The 19,011-nt window shown below is 33.9% G+C and overlaps 1 protein-coding gene across 1 annotated transcript; it reads left to right on the top strand.

The window, feature by feature from the left end:
- The first annotated feature begins 786 nt into the window (after positions 1 to 786).
- On the top strand, positions 787 to 18,450 carry LOC148276051 (G protein-coupled receptor dmsr-1). The gene is made up of 3 exons (XM_088234819.1): positions 787 to 849; positions 9,235 to 9,371; positions 17,733 to 18,450. Exons 1-3 carry the CDS (start codon positions 802 to 804, stop codon positions 18,403 to 18,405), a joined length of 858 nt encoding a protein of 285 aa, XP_088090945.1. The 5' UTR covers positions 787 to 801; the 3' UTR covers positions 18,406 to 18,450.
- Positions 18,451 to 19,011: the final 561 nt, after the last annotated feature.

Below are 19,011 nucleotides of genomic sequence, written 5' to 3'. Positions count from 1 at the left end.
GCCTTTTTTAAAGTTTCACAGCCATAAATAAGTGTTGTAACTAAAACTCCACTGCGTTTCAATTTTTTTTATTATGTGGCCACTCTGCAGTAGGGATTATCCACGGCTATTATACGTCAAGGTGCAGCTTTTGTTGTGATATAAAGCACCATTCTTTCTCTCTTGTGGTGCCTTATCAGGTCCCCCTGACTTCGGCAAACACTACAGCGAAATCATCTTGGTGCTGCGCTACTCCGAGGCTAGGACAACTGCTTGTTGGATGTACTCGCCATAGTAGTTCCTGGGAAAAGATGACCAGAGTGGTTTACTGTTGCCTTCTCTGGTGAATTTTTCTGTCGGGGTTACCTTCTCTTAGCTAGTTGGTTCTGGTTTGGAGGCGCCAGGAACTCGCCTTTTATCCTTTCGTTATCTGCTGCAATTACACCGTTATGAGTGTGATTCCATTGCCCAGGGTTCGCGACGTGGACGCTAACGAGTAGGACTAGTCAGTAGTGTTGCCGGTGGAATGCAACTGGGCATTTGCAGCATTTAGTAGAATCACACACTCCAGCAAGATGTGACTCACTGTGACCCTACTGACATGACGGTTCGAACCACATGGGCATAAAATGTGTATATTACTGGATTCAGTGCGCCGTTCATTTTCGTATCGCAAATGTTTAATATTTATGTTCTGTCTTCATTTTGCAGGTGTGTTTATTCGGCACCATAGCCAACATAATGAATGTCCTCGTACTAACTCGCAAGGATTTGGCCTGCGCTCCCATCAACAGGATACTGAAATGGCTTGCTGTAACCGACATGCTGGTCATGTTGGAATACCTACCCTTCGCTATATACAGATACCTGGTAGGTTCGCATTTTGCTAATCAGATTAACCTTAATGCACCTCGCAGTAACTTGCGTACCAATGCTGTCTTTGCTGTGGGAAATTTCAGAAACAACGTCGAATTATTTTTCCCTCTGCCCAGGATTCCCGGAACAGATAACAAAATCTCACTAAACATTACTGTCGATGTGATCCTACAGCAAAGACAAGCATTCAAGAAGCAAGCGGTATTATCACTCCTGACTAGAGATGAGTAATTATTTTTATATTCCGGGTTCGATTCCCGGAACCTTCCGTGCGTGAGTCAAGCGTCTTGACCACTACACCACGGAGGCCGCCAAAAACAAAACTCAAAACATTGTTTCCTGAAAACAATTTTCCCATTTTTATACTTCTTGTCTTACTAGTTAGTTGATTCAACAATGATTTAAGTGTGTCCAAATGTTGTTGAATTAATTTCAAATGTATTATTTTTGACATCCTACTTTACCGCCTACTCAATTTTAAATAATGTTGCTCATTGTTGATGTAATATGTATTTTTTTATTAATGCGGAATATAAAATAGGTATCCTATTTTACTCCTAACTTCTCCGGCTATCCTCGTGCAAAAAAACATGTCGATCGGTCTCTTCATTTAGATGTGAAGGAAACGCAAACAAACGAACAATCTTTCCCTTTTTTGATATTGGCATGGATGGATGTACTCGTAAATTTAAACCTAGGATTTTCTTATCATAACCGTATTTTTTTATTTTTATGTTTCTTTTTTACTGCTGCTTTCAACTTTGTCGACTTTTTAAAAAGGTTCTTTGAATCATTAATAAATGAATAAATATTTTGAGTGGCTAGGGGGTGGAATCCAGCCTTGTCTATTTAAATATACCCAAGCAGTTATGATTCGTTCCATTAGAGATGTTAGGAGTAGTTCTGCGTACTGCCAGGGTTTTCGAAAATACCCGCGTACTGAGAACTCTTTACAACTCCTTGGTGCGAAGTGAACTCGAGAGTGGTTGGATGAATTGGGGGCCGCATGAACTGGGTACTCTCTTATGATAGAGAAAATCCAGAATAAGTTTCTGAGATATTCAATTCTGAGATTTAATAAGCATTAATATACCAATACGTAGAACTAGACAAAATAGTCTATATTATTGTCACCCTTCTCAAACCAACTATCTTTGTCACCCATCAATACCGCGTATACACAGACTAGGAAACGAATGTACCTCTCATATCGACATTTTTAACTCGAGTCTCTGTGAATTCAAATCATCTCTTTATAAATATTTTCGAATTATTTGCCAAAGCTATTTATGCTAATGATCTGGTGTTTATTCATTTTATATTTTTTATATCTTTTGTATGCTGACGTACATACATGTATATATATATATTTCTTGTTATTTTTTTTTTTTTAATACCCATGTTTTAATTTTGTTTTTGAATTTTTGTATATCTAACTAACTCGTTATTTTGTCTATATTATATAAAAAGTAAATAAAATAAATGTTTCTACAAGAGAGAGTGTAGGTATTATTTATTTATTCATTTTACTTTTTGTACATAATGCTATTTGTACATTGGCGGGCTTATTGCCAAATGGCAATTTTTTCCAACCAACCAATAAAATAAAAGTTTTATTTTTATAATTCAATTTACAATTTAAATATTCCATAGAAAATTAGGATTAAAAAGCTAAATATATATAAAAATAGAAATAAACGTATTTGTTTATGTATTACCTTAAATCAAAACTATTACTCAATGGGAAAAAGGAAAAAATAGGAAAAAGGAAAGGAGTAGAGATTAAGGAAGAGAAAGGAAATGTTTCTTCAGACGTGATTTAAACAGAGATAATGTAGTAACATATTTTATGGTGGATGGGAGATGATTCCACAGTCGAGCCGCATGGACACTATATGAGTTAGAGAAGAAAGATGAATTGTGGATGGGTATTAAGAGAGCATTATCCTTGGCTCTACCCGACCGAGTTTCTCCAGGGCATTCTTGGCTATACAACAGTTTAGAGACTGAATGATTGTGTATTTGGCTACAAATTTTTATCGATTGTTGCGCGGTATGATTGATAATTCTGAGATTATGATGAGAATTGGTTTGTATGTTCCTTTTAATTACCTAAGACAGCGTCAGCATAGATTGTTTTATATTCCGATACAGGACCAACCTGCCGATGGTTATGCCTGTCAGAAGGGCTACCGCTATGCTGAAAAACATCGCTCTGGATGTTGATCTGTTCCATGTATACGAAGGGATTTTTCGGAACTGGATTCTCCTACTATTTTAACAAGTCTCTTTACGTCCCTTTACGTATTTAATGTTTTTTTTTATAATATGTACGTCTTAAATTTTAGTTTGTAATGAATGTATTATTTAAAAATAAATTAATTGAATTGAAAAAAATATATATTGTGGAAGAATAAGCTCTATAAGCTAATCATTCCGTATTCCAATATTTTTCAAAAAGGGTCTTCCCAAATATTGAATTAAGAATTTTATCCTTGATTACGAACAATGGGCCACTATGAAAGTTATACTTAGTAAACAAAAGTAGGCTATTAAGCTATAACCATAAACTTACACGATTTTTCCACCCAACACGTTTCAAAGCTTTGCGAATATGAGCTTAACCAAAAATAAAAAAAACCTTAATGTGTTATGAAGGCGTTAGCAACAAAGCTATAAAGCTTTAATAAGATTAAGGCATTTTATGACTAATGAGAATTTGCGTAGGCATACATGTCTTGAATTTTAGTTTGTAATGTACTAGTATATGTTATTTTTAAATAAATTAATTGAATCACAACCTTTTTTTACAAACAAAAAAAATACATATTCTAATTTGTATTTTTTTGCACCATTTAGCAGAAAAATACAGTTCTGTGTGTGAGCCAGACCCCTGGACGACTGTTTTCGACTCAATGGTTGTTCTTAGGTAAAAGTCTTGAAAAAATAAATCGAGAGGCGATAAGTCCGTCTCGCGTGGTGGTTGACGCGTTCGCCTATCATTCTTGTGGTCCTGGGTTCGATTCCTACCAGAGTGGACGTGAAATATTGATAAACAATGTTTTTAGTATGTCCAAAAGTTTGTAAACAGACTGGATGTCACTAGATTCTAGATTCTTAATGGACGTCTTGATAGTCCTGTTTTGGTTTCTGAGTTGGCCCTTAATGTACCTGGCTACCGCACCCGTCACATGAATCTCTTTTAGGTAGCTTAAAAAAATCGTTAAAATTTTTATTTATTCATATCGCTTTAGATTTTTTTAAATGCCTTTTCCTTACTTCAACAGCGGAAGTCAGAACATTCCTAGATTTACAATATTTTAAGTTTGTCCAAATGTTCGTAGATAAAAGACTAAATTTCCCCTCTTAGGGAGTCATCAAAATAAAAAAATTACAACAGGTATGGGGAATCTTTTAGAGAACGAAATATGGATATCTAGGTATTTACATGGCTTATGACCTGTCATTGCGTGGTTTAATTAGCAACTTTACACACTGTGTAACATTCACCATTTTGGGATAGAGAACTTTTTAGAGAAGGGATTACGGAAGACTATGCATTTTCAGGGCTTATGACCTATCATTGCGTGGTTTAATTGGGCACTTCTTATACTACGTAACATTTACATTATACATTTATATAAATAAATGAACTATCAACAAAATCAAAAACGGGGTGCTGCGTTGGTTTGGACATGTAGAGCGAATGGATAGCGAAAGAACGGCTAAAAGGATCTACGTTGCGAATGATGATGGATGCAGAAAACAAAGACGATCGAGAAAGAAAAGGCACGAAAAAATCCAACCAGTACTTAAAGGTAGACATGCCAAAAGTAGGAATGATCGGTGTGCGAGCATGAGAAGATGTATGAATGTAGAGTAAGTGAGATCTGTATGCAAAGACAGGGTGATATGGCGTTCTAAATGGCACGGCTTGATGATTTGTTGTTGTTAATTATTCAAAATATTTAATTATTTTTATTTTGAATCTTGAAATAAGCCACACATAAACATATTCTTATGTGTGTTCTAATAATAACAATGTACATGTATTTAATTTAAAAGTTAATAATAATATTTATGGATAACTTATAAAGCATCATTTTCGTAATATAATACCTCAAGGGCGCTTTACAAGGTGATTATATAAAGATATAAATTAATTTTTAACTTTTAAATTTAAGAAAAAAAATGTACTTTGTTACCACATGCTAAGAATTTATTCAAATGATTTAGAGAACAAGTGGGTTTTAAGTTTCTTCCGAAACATCACTTCACTCTCTCAGTTTCGAAGTTGTTATCATATATTTCTAAACCCTCTGTTTGTTTTTTTTTTCATTTCATATATTTTACTGTCTTACATAAAATTAAATTTTGTGACTTCCCCTTTCTTTTAAATGGGATTTTTTCCTTTTTTCTGGTATTGTGATCATTTTCATGTTGGCTTTGATCAATATTTTTCTAAAACTCTGTATTTTTTTAAATCAATAATATTATACACAAATATCATCGTTTTGTAAAATATTATTTGTTATATCAAGTTAGTGCTCCTTTATTTTATTTTATTTATTTATTAAAAGAAAAGAACAGCCATTACAAAAAAATAAAAATATTTTCAAATAAACCAAAATTATAGGCCAATTATAGTTTTTTATACATTACTAAATACAATGTCAAAAAAGAAGAAAAAAAGCGTACATTGAAATAGCCACTCCGCATCATTCCACACGTAAAAAATAAATAAAGTATTATAGTAATAATGAAATAATAAAAATAAAAAAAAAAGTTTTTTGTTTACTCGGACTTAAAAATCCTTTCGCCGTAATCCTTTCCTTTCCTTTATGTAACTTTAAAAGCAAAAACATTTAAAATAAGCTTTAATTTTTTAACTCAAATTAAAGAAATACTTGCGGCACAATGACCTTTATACCATTGTTATTTTTTAAAGCATGTAAAACAAAATTGTACAAGTGAGTGTTTTTGTATTTGCAAATAAATGCTAGTTTACAGTTTTAATAATAGTTTTTTGAGTTGAGTATTGTTCTCGGGATGTGGTTATTGATTATTTATTTAACAGTACACATTGTTGTTCTGTTATGTTTTTCAATCTTGAAAAGCTATCCGTACCGCTTCGTTTTATTTCTAGTTCAGAAATAAATCTGAAATTTCACAAAATCTGCCAAAATATTTACTCAGGATAATGAGTTCCGAGGATTATTATTTCGCCGTCAGCATTAAACTCAATAGACTCTGTATTCTTCGTTCTTTAGTGTAATAAGTGTTATTATTATTTGCAGAGGGGTATATTCATGTTTACATAACAAACATGCTACCAATATGTAAATTGAAGAAACGTAAAAAGGAAAATGCTAACGGAAATGCGTGTCATAAATTCGAGATTCACCACCGTGATTTCAAAACACTCTTTTATTTTATGGAATGAATATAATGAACCTTTCTGTAACTTTATATTTCTGATTTTTATCAGTGAGATTGGCATGTTCGGTGTTAAGCTGGTTTTGTATTAACAGATCTATTTAATATTATTTGTTACAACAAATTTTAACAATAAAAAATGAAATTTTCTGCTCTAAGAAATCTCTGTTCATAAGCATCCAATTTTATCAATTGAAAAATTAACCGAAACGTGTTCAAAATAGTTTTTCATAGCGAGATTATAAAAATGTTCAAATTAGAGATGAAACGGATAGTAGCTCAATATCCAGCAGATACCTAATATTTATTTAACTGCGAAAATTTCATGAAATCTACGCAACCAAATTGATTTATTGATATCGACCGTGTTTGAGTAAAATACAAAATCCCTCATTATTTGAAAAACTAACTTTTTTTCAGAAAAATGATCGTCAGTGTTCAGTAAAAACAGAATTTAACCCGAAAATGTTTTTTTATTTAAAAATATTTTTTTAATTAATGGTAAATTAAACTACCCAAGACCATAGTTATTATTTCATATATACTTATAAACCATATTGATATGCGACTCATTGATCAATAAGTGTTCATTAATATCAAGAAAATATTTTAATCGCTTTTTATTGTGGATGGATTTTTAAAAAAACCACAGTTTATCTATTCAGTGAAAAAAACTGTTATAGAAATTCAAATACCGGGGTGTTTCTATTGTTTTATAATACAATGAGCCGGGTACCCGGCTATCCGGCTATCCGGCTTAGAGGCTCGCCGAATATTTGGTATCCGGCCAAACCTCTACCAGTTTCATCACTAGTTAAAATGATATTTTGTAGTGTTATCTTTCATTTACAACTACTATCCTTCGCGTTTATACCTTTTCAATAGATATCATGTATGTTGAACAATAAAATATCAATAACATATTTTTTAATTAATATGAATTGTTTTAACATTTTCTTTTATTTTTTTCTTCAGTCAACGCATTGCACAATTGAAAATCGTAGTTAAATAAGTATCACCAATCATGTATTCCTTGTGCGGGTGAAGCCGAGTTAACGCGGTTGATATGCGATCTCTTCGACGAATGTGTGGGAAATCGATGTATGACAGGGTTACGAATAATGAAATCATGCGAGATTGTAAATCTGAGTCAAGTATAATCGGTAAGATAAAGAAAGGGTCCCTGAGATGGTTAGGTCGTGTAGAACGAATGGACGACGAAAGAATGGTAAAACAAGTATATTTGGCAAAAATGGAAGACCTGGCATGATCAGATAAACCAAAATCTTAAATCTGATCATGTCAAAAGCAGACAGAACGGAAGGGCATGTAAGACAAGATGTATGAATGTGGAAGAAGCTAGGAATGTATGCCAGGATAGACATTCTCTCTGCCTACCCCTACGGGAAAATAGCGTGATGGTAGTAGTAGACATTAGTCCCAAACTAGCTTTAAAATCGAACCCATAAACTCCTCTTTTTTGTGTTTTCATTGCGTATTATAATTTTCAGTTTATTTATTCAGAACAACGAAATACGTTTTTTTAATACAGATTTCTTTACATCTAAATTTATTGCAACAGAGATAGAAAACATGTTTGAGAAGGGATTATGGAAGTCTAGGCATTTACTGGGCTTATCACCTGTCATTTGCTGCTTTGAGTGGCCACTTTACAAACTGTGTAATTCACCACTATACTTAGGACACTTAAATTTCTGGAAGCATTAATCTTCTCATCAGCTTCAATACCATAAGATTTTTCTGGTGGTCTAGGTGTTTTCTTCAAATAAAAAATTGCCATTGTGTGATCAGCACTATTTTCAGAAGGTTATAATTTCAGTTTTTTGTATGAAAGCGGCCTTGCTGACTTTAGCAGAATTGACCTTGCTGTACCCGATAATATCAATACCTATTTTCAACAATGTTTTAGTATCTCCAAATGCTTGCAGACTGGCTGGATTTCCTCCCAAGGGAGTTATTCATATTTAAATTTAAATTTAAATTTCCTGGAGAGAAAATCCAGCCAGTCTGCAAGCATTTGGACATACTCAAACATTGTTGAATTAACTACCCGGTAAAAGAAGAAGAATAAAAATTGGAAAATCGTTTTCAGGTGTTGCCTTAGTAGGTGATTTGGTTCAGCCGGATGAATCTTACCCACGTGATTAAGGTTTCAGCTCCTTTACTTCACAAAAGTCAACAGATGGAAGAGTTGAGGAAATGTGGATGTTCAAACATGGGCAGAATGGTGAATATTACAAAGCGTTTAAAGTGGCCATTTAAACCAGCCAATGATGATTCTAGATTACGCTGATGTTTCCATGACTGATTTAAGCTGTGAGCAACTAGATTAACTTGAACGACTTCAGAATACACGCATAAGGTACATTTTTGGTCTTAGGAAATATAACCACATTTCTGATGATCGTAGGCAACTGAAATGGCTCAAAATTAGACAGCCGAGAGACTATCACTCCTTCTCACTTCTGTTCAATGTACTTCATAGTCCTAACACTCTATACCACTATATACCTGCGTGAAAAATTTCAACGCTTAACAGTTCATGGTTTACCTCTTCGTTCTAATTCTCAAGGCACTCTCTTAATACCCATCCACAATTCCTATTTCTTCTCTAACTCATATAGTTGTCCATGCGGCTCGACTGTGGAATCATCTCCCATCCACCATCAAAGATGTTACTACATTATCTCTGTTTAAATCACGTCTGAAGAAACCGATGACCGGTCATAAGCCCTGTAAATGCCTAGACTTCCATATTCCCTTCTCAAAAATCTTTTCCCTCTCTGTTGAAATAAATTTAAATGTAAATTTTTTTGTATATTTTGGACCGGTAAAATATTTGTTTTAAAGGCACCACCCCATCTGATTATTCCATAGTGTATTGTTTTTCAATTGTTAATATTATAATGTATATAATTCCAGGTTTTTCCACAAAAAATGGAATTCCCGCACTCTTCAGCGGTGTATCTGCTCATGCACATGCACTTCACTCAAATATGTCACACAACTTCCATCTGCTTGACCCTGACTCTCGCCGTGTGGAGGTACCTCGCTATCAGGTAGGTTGGAACGAAGATCACTCATAATTAAAACGTTGCTCCTAATCCCACATGTTGCATAGGACTTAAATTTTAGTGTTCATTTTTTCGTTTTATGTATGCTTTGAATTTTTTTGTTATGTACATAAACGTTTTTAAAATAAATAAATTGAAATTGAAATTGAAATCCATCGGTAAAATAAAGCGCGCCTAGCGCCAGCAGTGAGCCAAGAAACTAACCGATCATTCCAGCTTATTCTTGATACAAATAAGTTAACTATATTTTAAACATCTTAAAACCAGTGGCGGTTTTTTCTCCTAGAGTAAACTTGCAGATTACAAAAATTATTTAAAGATTCTCAATTTGGAAAACATTATTTCTTTAGGGCTATTTTTCTTTGGCCATAAATACTTTCATGCGTCATATCGTAGTACATGTGGCGCTCGACGCAGCCGTTTTTGGCATTATTCATTTCTAGAACAAATTGGCCAGTTGCTCAGATAATAATGCGTAGGAAAACCTTGACTATTAAGTATTAATTTAGCTACAGTTCGCAGCAAAACAATGGACCGTACTCGGGTCGAGAATTGCCAAATCAATATTAATTTGCATTATAATTACTTTTAAATGTGTACCTCTGTCAACAATGTTTTTAGTATGTCCAAATGCTTGCAGACTGGCTAGATTTTCTCCCTAGGGAGTTGTTTATATTTAAATTTAAATATTAAACTGTTAAAAATAACAGTCTAAAAGTGCGTGGGAAAAATCGTGGCTATCCCCTCCCATGAAAACCGAAAAGTAAGTCCGAATATATGAAACTGTTTCTTTAAAAAAACACATGGCCATCACCCCCTTACAAAAATTAAAAATTGATCAGGATTTTTTGACCACACAGCTTTTTCACTGTTTCAGAGAACAGTTTAATTGGTGAACTGTTACTTCTACAATCTGTAGTCTTTACTATTAATAAAATATAAATGTCAATGTTTTCTGTTCTAGATAACCTTTTTTGCTTTCACATTTATGCTTAATTAAATTATCTGGTTTAAATTATTACTCTACGTCAATTTTTTTCTATTTCATATTTTCCATTTACTCGTGTTCAAAAACAAAAAGAACCGGAATGTAACTTTAGGCACAGGCCATGTCTTTGTAGAATTTTTTGTTTTAAAAAATAAAGTTATATCAACAATATTTTGAATTCGTCCAAATTTTTTTATTGAAAAGACAAGGACTGGATTCAACTCCCGGGGAGCTGTTAATATTTACATATTACAACAGAGATTTTTGATAAATCCATCTGGTTCATGAAGAAGTATGGAAATTTAATAAAATAAAAATTTCAGGCGTTGCCTAGTATGTCGGTGAAATAATTCAAATAGATTAATCTCACCCGCATAAATAAGGGTTTCAGCTCTTTTACTTCACAAACATCAACAGGTGAAAGAATCGAAGGTATATAGATGTTCAAATATGGGTAGGTTGGTGAATGTTACAGTGTGTAAAGTGACCACTTTAACCAGCCAATGACAGACTATAAGCCCTGTAGATGCCTAGACTTATATATTACCTTCATTAAAATGTTCTTCAAAAAAATATAACAAGTGTAAACAAAAAAAAACAAAAAAAATTAAATCGGGTTGTGGTCCCGTGGCTAGTGTTGCGGACTCACGGATCAGAGGTCCGAGGTTCGAACCCCACTCTGGCCCAACTTGATTTCCATTTTCTAATAGTCAGTTACTTACAACTCGTTGAAAATGGCCACGAAAATTGAAATATTTGGGTAAATGATAAGAACGCTAATATTTATTTTTTAATTAAAACAAAAAATTCAATAAAAATATTTTACATTACATTCCTCTTCTTTTATCTAAGTATAGGCTCATTTTTCTTATATCTCATATATCTCATTTTTCTTCAAACTGCTTATTCGCCTTTAAACAAAACCGACACGATATTTTATATTGAAACATTTATTTACTACAGTATTCTAATAATTATTAATTAATTCATTAAACATATGGCCTAAGGCAATCACAATAGTTATATGAAGAAATAGAAAACAAACACAAACAAGAAACTGAACAAAAATTTTAAAAAACTGTGTAGCGAAGACAAACGAGGGCAATACTGAAATTGTTTTAAGACCGGCGGCCTCCGTGGTGTAGTGGTTAAGACTCGTGACTCAAGCACAGAAGATTCCGGGTTCCATTCCCGATAAGCACACAAAAAATAAACTGCGATTTTTCTCAATCCTGGGTGTTCTGTGCCGTAATTCACCACTGTGATTGGGTCTCCTGGCCTGTAGTGGTATATATAATATACAGGGTGTTCTTTAAGCCCGGTCTTAACCGAAACCACGATGATCAGTATGAGCAAGAAGACATATTCATCAAAATATTTTTTTAGAACGTAAAATATAAAAAAAAACAAATGGTTGCTTACTTCTGCAAGGGTGAAGCGTGGAGAGGGGAGGGGGGAGTCTGATACACCGTCAACCACATGGCCACGCCCCCCTCGCTTCTCCCCTGCAGAAATAAGCAACCATTTGTTTTTTTAAATATTTTATTTTTAAAAATTTCTGCGTTCTAAATATTTTTTTAAATATGCTAATATGTCTTCTTGCCCATACTGATCATCGTGGTTTCGGATGTGACAGGGCTTAAAGAATATCCTGTGTATATATTTATTTTATTTATTCATATTTTTTCCATTATAAACTATAATTAATAATAAAAATGATGTGACCTCACTGGGGTTACCCGTGCCGAGAACACTTAAAGATATACTTTTTTTAAAATATTTTTACATTTGACAATAAACAAAGAAGGGTAACTTAATAAAAAGGGATAATTTACAAAATGTTCAGACAGTTTTAAACACTACGTATTTATGATTATTATTTGTTTGTGTGCATCTATATTATTTAAATTATAAAATGCACAATGAAAGAACAAAAACATAAGCATTTTACTTCTACCTAGCTCACTATCCCTTTTTTTATAGCCTTTTTAAACATTTTCTCGTTACTAATTGTTTTAATAGATAGTGAAAGTAAGTTATAGATTTTAATAGAATAATACTCAAAATCCAAAGGGATAAAGGACAAAGGTCCGAAAGTGATATTAGTTTATATTTGTTTAAGTTGTCTTAGTGTAAAAATTGTACATAAGACTTCGAGCCAATCCATGCCAATCCATCTTCATTTCACACTGTGTTAATTGGCTAAGACATCTATGAAAAGCCTGAAGACCTTTCCCAAAGAATTCGAAGATGTGTGACCAATGGACTTATCTACATATTATAAACATTGGGCCATAAAAACAAAAGTTGCTTTTAGATGATTTGATTATTAGCAGATTTTTACTTCTGGAGACATTTAATTATTTATTTGTTCTTTTACAAATTATGTATTTTTTTTTACATTAAATATAATGTTCTCTTACTGGGGTATCCCGTGCCGAGGTAGACATTTCATGTAATTTTGAAACATGCCTTATTTAAAATAATTCAATCATAATCTCAAATACACATAAAACATAATCAAACATTATGACAGGCGAATAAATTTGCCAATAAATTCGATCTTTTTTATATCAATTTGATCTGTGGATTCTTTTGAAATACCCTCTATACAAAAATAGTAAAAAAAATAGCCAAAAACCAATCTACCAAAGGGTTTTTTTCCAGCCATGAATTTCTCTTTTAATATCTCGTATAAATATAATTCTCATACTATTTAAAATTAAAGGCATACTGAAATCCTTGGATGTTTGAGATTTATTTAGAAAACTCCATATTTATCACGAAAGGGCCAACTAACATCAATGATAAATATTTCCCAGGTCAATTGTTTCTCTGCTTCAGAAGTTTTGATTTATTTTACTAATATATTTAGCAAATGGACGCACGAGCGAGAGATAACCTTTTTTATTTGTAGTTAATAAAATATATTTATGATACAATATTATGAGCAATGTCTACGTATTTTCCCCAAAATATGTACGGAAAAGAACGTGAATTTATTTGTCGAAATGCGACCTCTCGGAGGAATGGGTGGTGTTAGATGTACAAATGTCGAGATTCGTTCATTGTGTAAATTATTTACCTTACCTATTATACAACATATTTTCTAGGGTATTATTTTCCCGGTATCGTTGAGGCCAGACCCGAAGGCGAACCTTTATCTTTATTGAAGGTCCAGCACTCAACTAATAGATACCGGAGTTCATAGCTAATTTATACTTAATTCTACATATTGATTTTACTACTACTACTATCACGGCATTTCCCCGTAGGGGTGGCAAATAGAATGGACCGCCACACACGTCTATCTTGGCATCTATTCCTAGCTTCTTCCACATTCATACATCTTGTCATACATGCCCTTCGGTTCTGTCTGCTTTTGACATGACCAGACTTAAGATTTTGGTTTATCTGATCATGCCACGTCTTTCTTGTTACTGTTACCGTTCATTTTCGCCAAATTGACTTGTTTTACGATACTTTCCTCGTCCATTCCCTCTACATGACCAAACTACCTCAGAGACCTTTTCTTAATATTATCAATTATACTTGACTCAGATTTACAATCTCGCCTGATTTCATTATTTGTAACCCTGTCATACATTGATTTCCCACATATTCGTCTAAGAGATCGAATTTTAACCCCGTTCACTCGGCTTTCATCCTTCCTCTGCCAGTTCCATGTTTCACTTTCATACACAAGTGTTGTTACTAAAACTTCGTTGTGCACTGCCAGTTTAGCTTCGATTGACATATTTTTATTAACAATTACTATGTTTAGTACTCCTTTTATTTTGTTACTCGCATTCACTCTCCTTTCAACATCTTTTTCTACTCTTTTATCTCTTGAAAATATGCTTCCCAGATACACAAATTCTTCTTCTTATTCGAGGCATTCGTTGTTTACATTTATTATGCAGTCAGTAACCTCACTTCCCCTTTCAAATACCATCACTTTTGACTTACTTTCGTTCATCGCCAATTCCCTCTCCAGGAATGCATCATGCGTTCTAGATACTATTTTTTTGCAAATCCTCGTTGCTGCTTGCTAACAGAACTGCATCATCAGCATATAACAAGCAGCTTACTGAAAAATTATCCATTTTTGTTCCAATACCCATACATTCTATCTCTTTCATTCAGTTGTCCATGTATACATTAAACAACCATGGTGACATTACACATCACATGTACAAGGTTTTTAATTCATTTAAATGATTTTTTCTGCTTTTAATAAGCTTCTATTTTATCTTTAGGGATATAGAGAGATATTTTATAGTGGATCAATCATGATCATCTCCAGTATTTGCTCTAGTGATGAGGAAACCACTTAAAACTCCACAGGAGAACCAGGCATGTCGACAGTCATTGACAGGCCTTCCGTTTCACTAGAAGAGTGTTCGGCATTTTTAATCCTACTTTAATTTATTTCACCAATGTCCTCTACTAACGTGACCATGTAAAATACCACCTCTCGTCTAAGTTCCTGATGAAGTATCACCGATCCGATGTCGCATAGTTCTTCCTCCAGACTCCTGCATCGCGCCACGAGCTGTTGTCTCTGAAAGCTAAAAAGGAGGCAATGCATTAACAGGTGAGGGACACCTTGAGATGTTTCATGATCACATGGGCAGCTGTCGATTTTGAAGATCGTGAAGCATTATGTAAGGCTGAGACGAGCGTTATCGACAAAATCAAGAAAGGTGTGCTGCGTTGGTTTGGACGTGTAGAGCGAATAGACGACGAAAGAACGACTTAAAGGAATGACGATGCGAATATTGATGGATGCAGAAAACGAGGAAGACCGCGGAAAGACTAGCATGACAAAATTCAACAAATACTCGAAGATGGACATGTCAAAAGTTAGAATAATCGGCATGCGTGCGTGAGAAAATTTTTGAATATAGAGGAAGCTGGTCTGCATGCAAAAACAGAGTGATTTGGCGTTCTATCCTCTCTGTCTACACCCACCGGAAAACGGCGTGATGATGGGTAACCATCATCAAAGTAAATAATCACGTTTTCTAATATTTACTCAACCAACTGTAACTGTTATTGCTAACATATATTATTAAAACTCCCTTTGGTTTCCCGAAAAGTAGGTATCTATCACAACACTCTATCATTGGTTGATTCGGAAGAACTTGTGACGTTATTCAAAGTTGTTTTTTTAAATTTTTTTTTATTCATTTTCGAGAAACTACGCTATGCAATTAAATGCTCTAATTTTTATCGTATGTAAGAAAACATTTTTTATATTCAATATCCCATAGCACTGAACTTCCTCATTGTAATTATTTTACAAATATCATATAAACGCAAATATAATTACAAACCGTCACATCTTTTCTCCGTAGGGGTACGCAGAGAGGATAGAACACCACCTTACTTTGTTTTGGCAGAGAGAATCTATTTTTCTTTTCATTCATACACCTTCATTTTCGAAACTCCTTCTGTTCGCTTTTGCTCGCGATATTTACGCAATGTACGATGAAGATGCTATGAATTATACAGGGTGTTCTTTAAACCCTGTCACATCCGAAACCACGATGATCAGTATGGGCAAGAAGACATAAGCATATTAAAAAATATATTTAGAACGAAGAAATTTTTTTTAAATAAAATATTTTTAAAAAACAATTGGTTGCTTACTTCTGCAAGGGAGAAGCGAGAGGGGCGCGGCCGTGTGCTTGACAGTGTATCAGGCTCCCCCCTCCCCCCTTCCCGTTTCACCACTGCTGGAGTATGCAACCATTTGTTTTTTATTTATCTTTTATTTCTTAAGATTTTAATGTATTTTAATTTGCTAATATGTCTTCTTGCTCATACTGATCATCGTGGTTTCGGATGTAACAGGATTTAAAGAACACCTGTATACTATTTTGTTTAACAATAATGAAAGAGAATATATTTTTTTTTTATTTATTTTATTTATTTATTTATTCACACTTATTATCAAAATACAATTCCATATTCACTTTGCCCAGCTAACAAGGGTACATACCCCGTTCCAAGCTAGGCAATTACATTTTAATATATTATAATACTTAACAAATTAATATAGAGCACAGACAAACACAATATATACTTATTCGGATACACATTTTGATTCATATACATACAGACATACACATATATACACACATGTATATATAAATATACACATATATACATATGTACATACACACACACGTACATACACGCATGCGCATACACATACATACATTCATAAAAACTTATTGTGATTTTTTTGTTGTATCCTCTTGTTTTCTTCATTTGGAAAAAAAACGATAACAAGTTATGATGTTAACACCCAATATTTTATTTTATGTAACTCAATTTTAACTTATGGCATAATAGGATGGGGGGGCACAAATAAATCAACATTAAACCTCTCGAATCTGCTCAAAAATCAATAATTAAAATAATTTTTAAAAAGCCCTTCTGGTACCCCAGCGTCAAGTTATTTAAGATAATGTTTTTAATTAAATCAATATTAAATTAAAATCGTTATATTCTACCAAATCCCAAAAGGAACACTCCCACACTACCAGAAGTCAAATTAGAGGATGGGTCATGGGGTCTACCCCAAACTCTGAATTCGGGCAACGAAATTTCAGGTTTCTGGGCCCCATAATATTTAATAATATGTTACCCGAACATTGCAAAACCATGACCCGGATTCAATTAAATAAATTTGTAAAAAAATGGTTTCTGGGTTTAGGTAGGGAAAAATCGGAAAATTTACTCAAAAACATTCTTAAATAATAAATGGTATAAATAATATTATATAGCTGTAAAATAAATTAACTGTTAGGTAGTAATGTTATTGTTTATTTTGCATAAAAATGTCTGCTTTAAAACAGGTTATACCTAATTAGCCAGACTAGACGTAATCCAGAGAAATCTATTACCTTAGTGTGTATGTAGTAGAAAGAGAAATTGTTTTTTCTGTTTATAAACCATGATTATTATTATTATCAATAATAATAATATAAATGTTATTAATTAAAAATGTACAAAGAAAGTTCAAAATAATATTTAACTTAATACAAACAACAAATCATACAAAGGAATAATTATTTTCTCAAAGAGACAAGGCAATGCCTTGTCTGCAAGTTCATATAAATCAAAAAGTGAGCGTATTATTTCCCTTTTGTTAATTTTAACAATCTTTGCTGCAAGAACGCAACAATCGAGCCGTCTTTGGATACTTCATTATCAAACCAAAGCATTCTTGGTATTAGTAAAAAGAAAATAGTGTTGGTTCTGTATTGGAACATTGATGTTGATTTGAGATACAATATCTTGAGAATCTATCTTGAGCAAGGAATGTAAATAACGTTTTGTTTTAGGTTTCCCCAAATGAACCACGTGTTGTGTTCCGAGCGGCGCTGCAGTGTGGCCGTCTTCATCAGCTTCATTCTTCCCGTGTTCCTCAACGCGCCCACCTTCGTCCTGTTCCACGTCAGCAACACCGTCATCATAGAGGACAACAAACCGGTCATTCTGTACCACGTGGACTCCAACTACGGCCCGCTGTACAAGGTCAACTTCTGGATGCACGGCATCTTGATCAAGCTCCTGCCGTGCGTCATCCTAACGATCATCAGCATCTGGTTGATCAAGGCCCTCCACACTGCCAACATCAGAAAGGCGGCTTTGAGATCCCATACCTGCGACCCACCCACCAAACAGGAAAAACAGACGTTCAAATTTGATAAGCGCACGTACAGGACAACCAGAATGCTGGTCGCAGTTTTGGTTCTGTTTCTGCTCACGGAAATTCCTCAGGGGGTCTTAGGTCTCATGAGCGGGGTTTTGGGACGATGCTTCTTTAAGCAGTGTTACTATCTCTTCGGTGAGTTGATGGATATCTTAGCTTTACTCAACGGAGCCATTAACTTCATTCTATACTGCGCCATGAGCCGCCAGTTCCGAATGATGTTTAAGCTACTTTTCATGCCCAAAGTTCTGGCGAGGCGACCTGCGCATGTGTCTCAGGACGTCCAGAGCACACGGATATGATGCAGAAGGGATGACCTCGAAATGATTACACTCGCTGATTTTTAATTGGGTATCGAAAAATTCTAATTTGCATTAGTTTTGTAACGTCCGCCTGGCAAAATATTGGTACTGTATCACAATTGGAAATCCATGTCATCATTTTTAGGTCAATCCACAAATAAAAAAAAACTATTAACTTTATACAAATCATCAACATAACTCAAATATATTAATTATATTGAAATTTATTTGTAAGTTTTCGGATGCTTTGAAGATTAAAAATACACTGGAACCTCTTTTTACACGAGGGATACTTTCCGCATAGTACTGTGTAAAAAATAACAGCAGGGCTAGAGTGACGACAGTGTATCACCCGTTTTTGCGGAGGGTTGTAATTTTATAATGGTTTGGAAACAAAAGTTCAAATTAGGTATCACTATGGCTAAATTATCGTTTTTTCAGACTGCATTGTATATTTTTAGATTTACTAACAATATAAAAAGTTACAACGGTTTTATTGAAAAATGGGAAATGATCCACTGTGTACTAAAGTCTGGTAATGTGGATCACAAATAAATAAACAGTGACTCATTCTAGTGCACGGTAAATAAATATGTATTAAGAGAC

The sequence above is a fragment of the Micrasema longulum genome, unplaced genomic scaffold (assembly GCF_059751315.1).
Source record: "Micrasema longulum isolate JH-2025_06_02 unplaced genomic scaffold, ASM5975131v1 h1tg001292l, whole genome shotgun sequence".
Taxonomy (NCBI): domain Eukaryota; kingdom Metazoa; phylum Arthropoda; class Insecta; order Trichoptera; family Brachycentridae; genus Micrasema; species Micrasema longulum.
The sequence above is the reverse complement of the archived record's forward strand: the minus strand, read 5'-3'. Positions and strand labels throughout refer to the sequence as shown.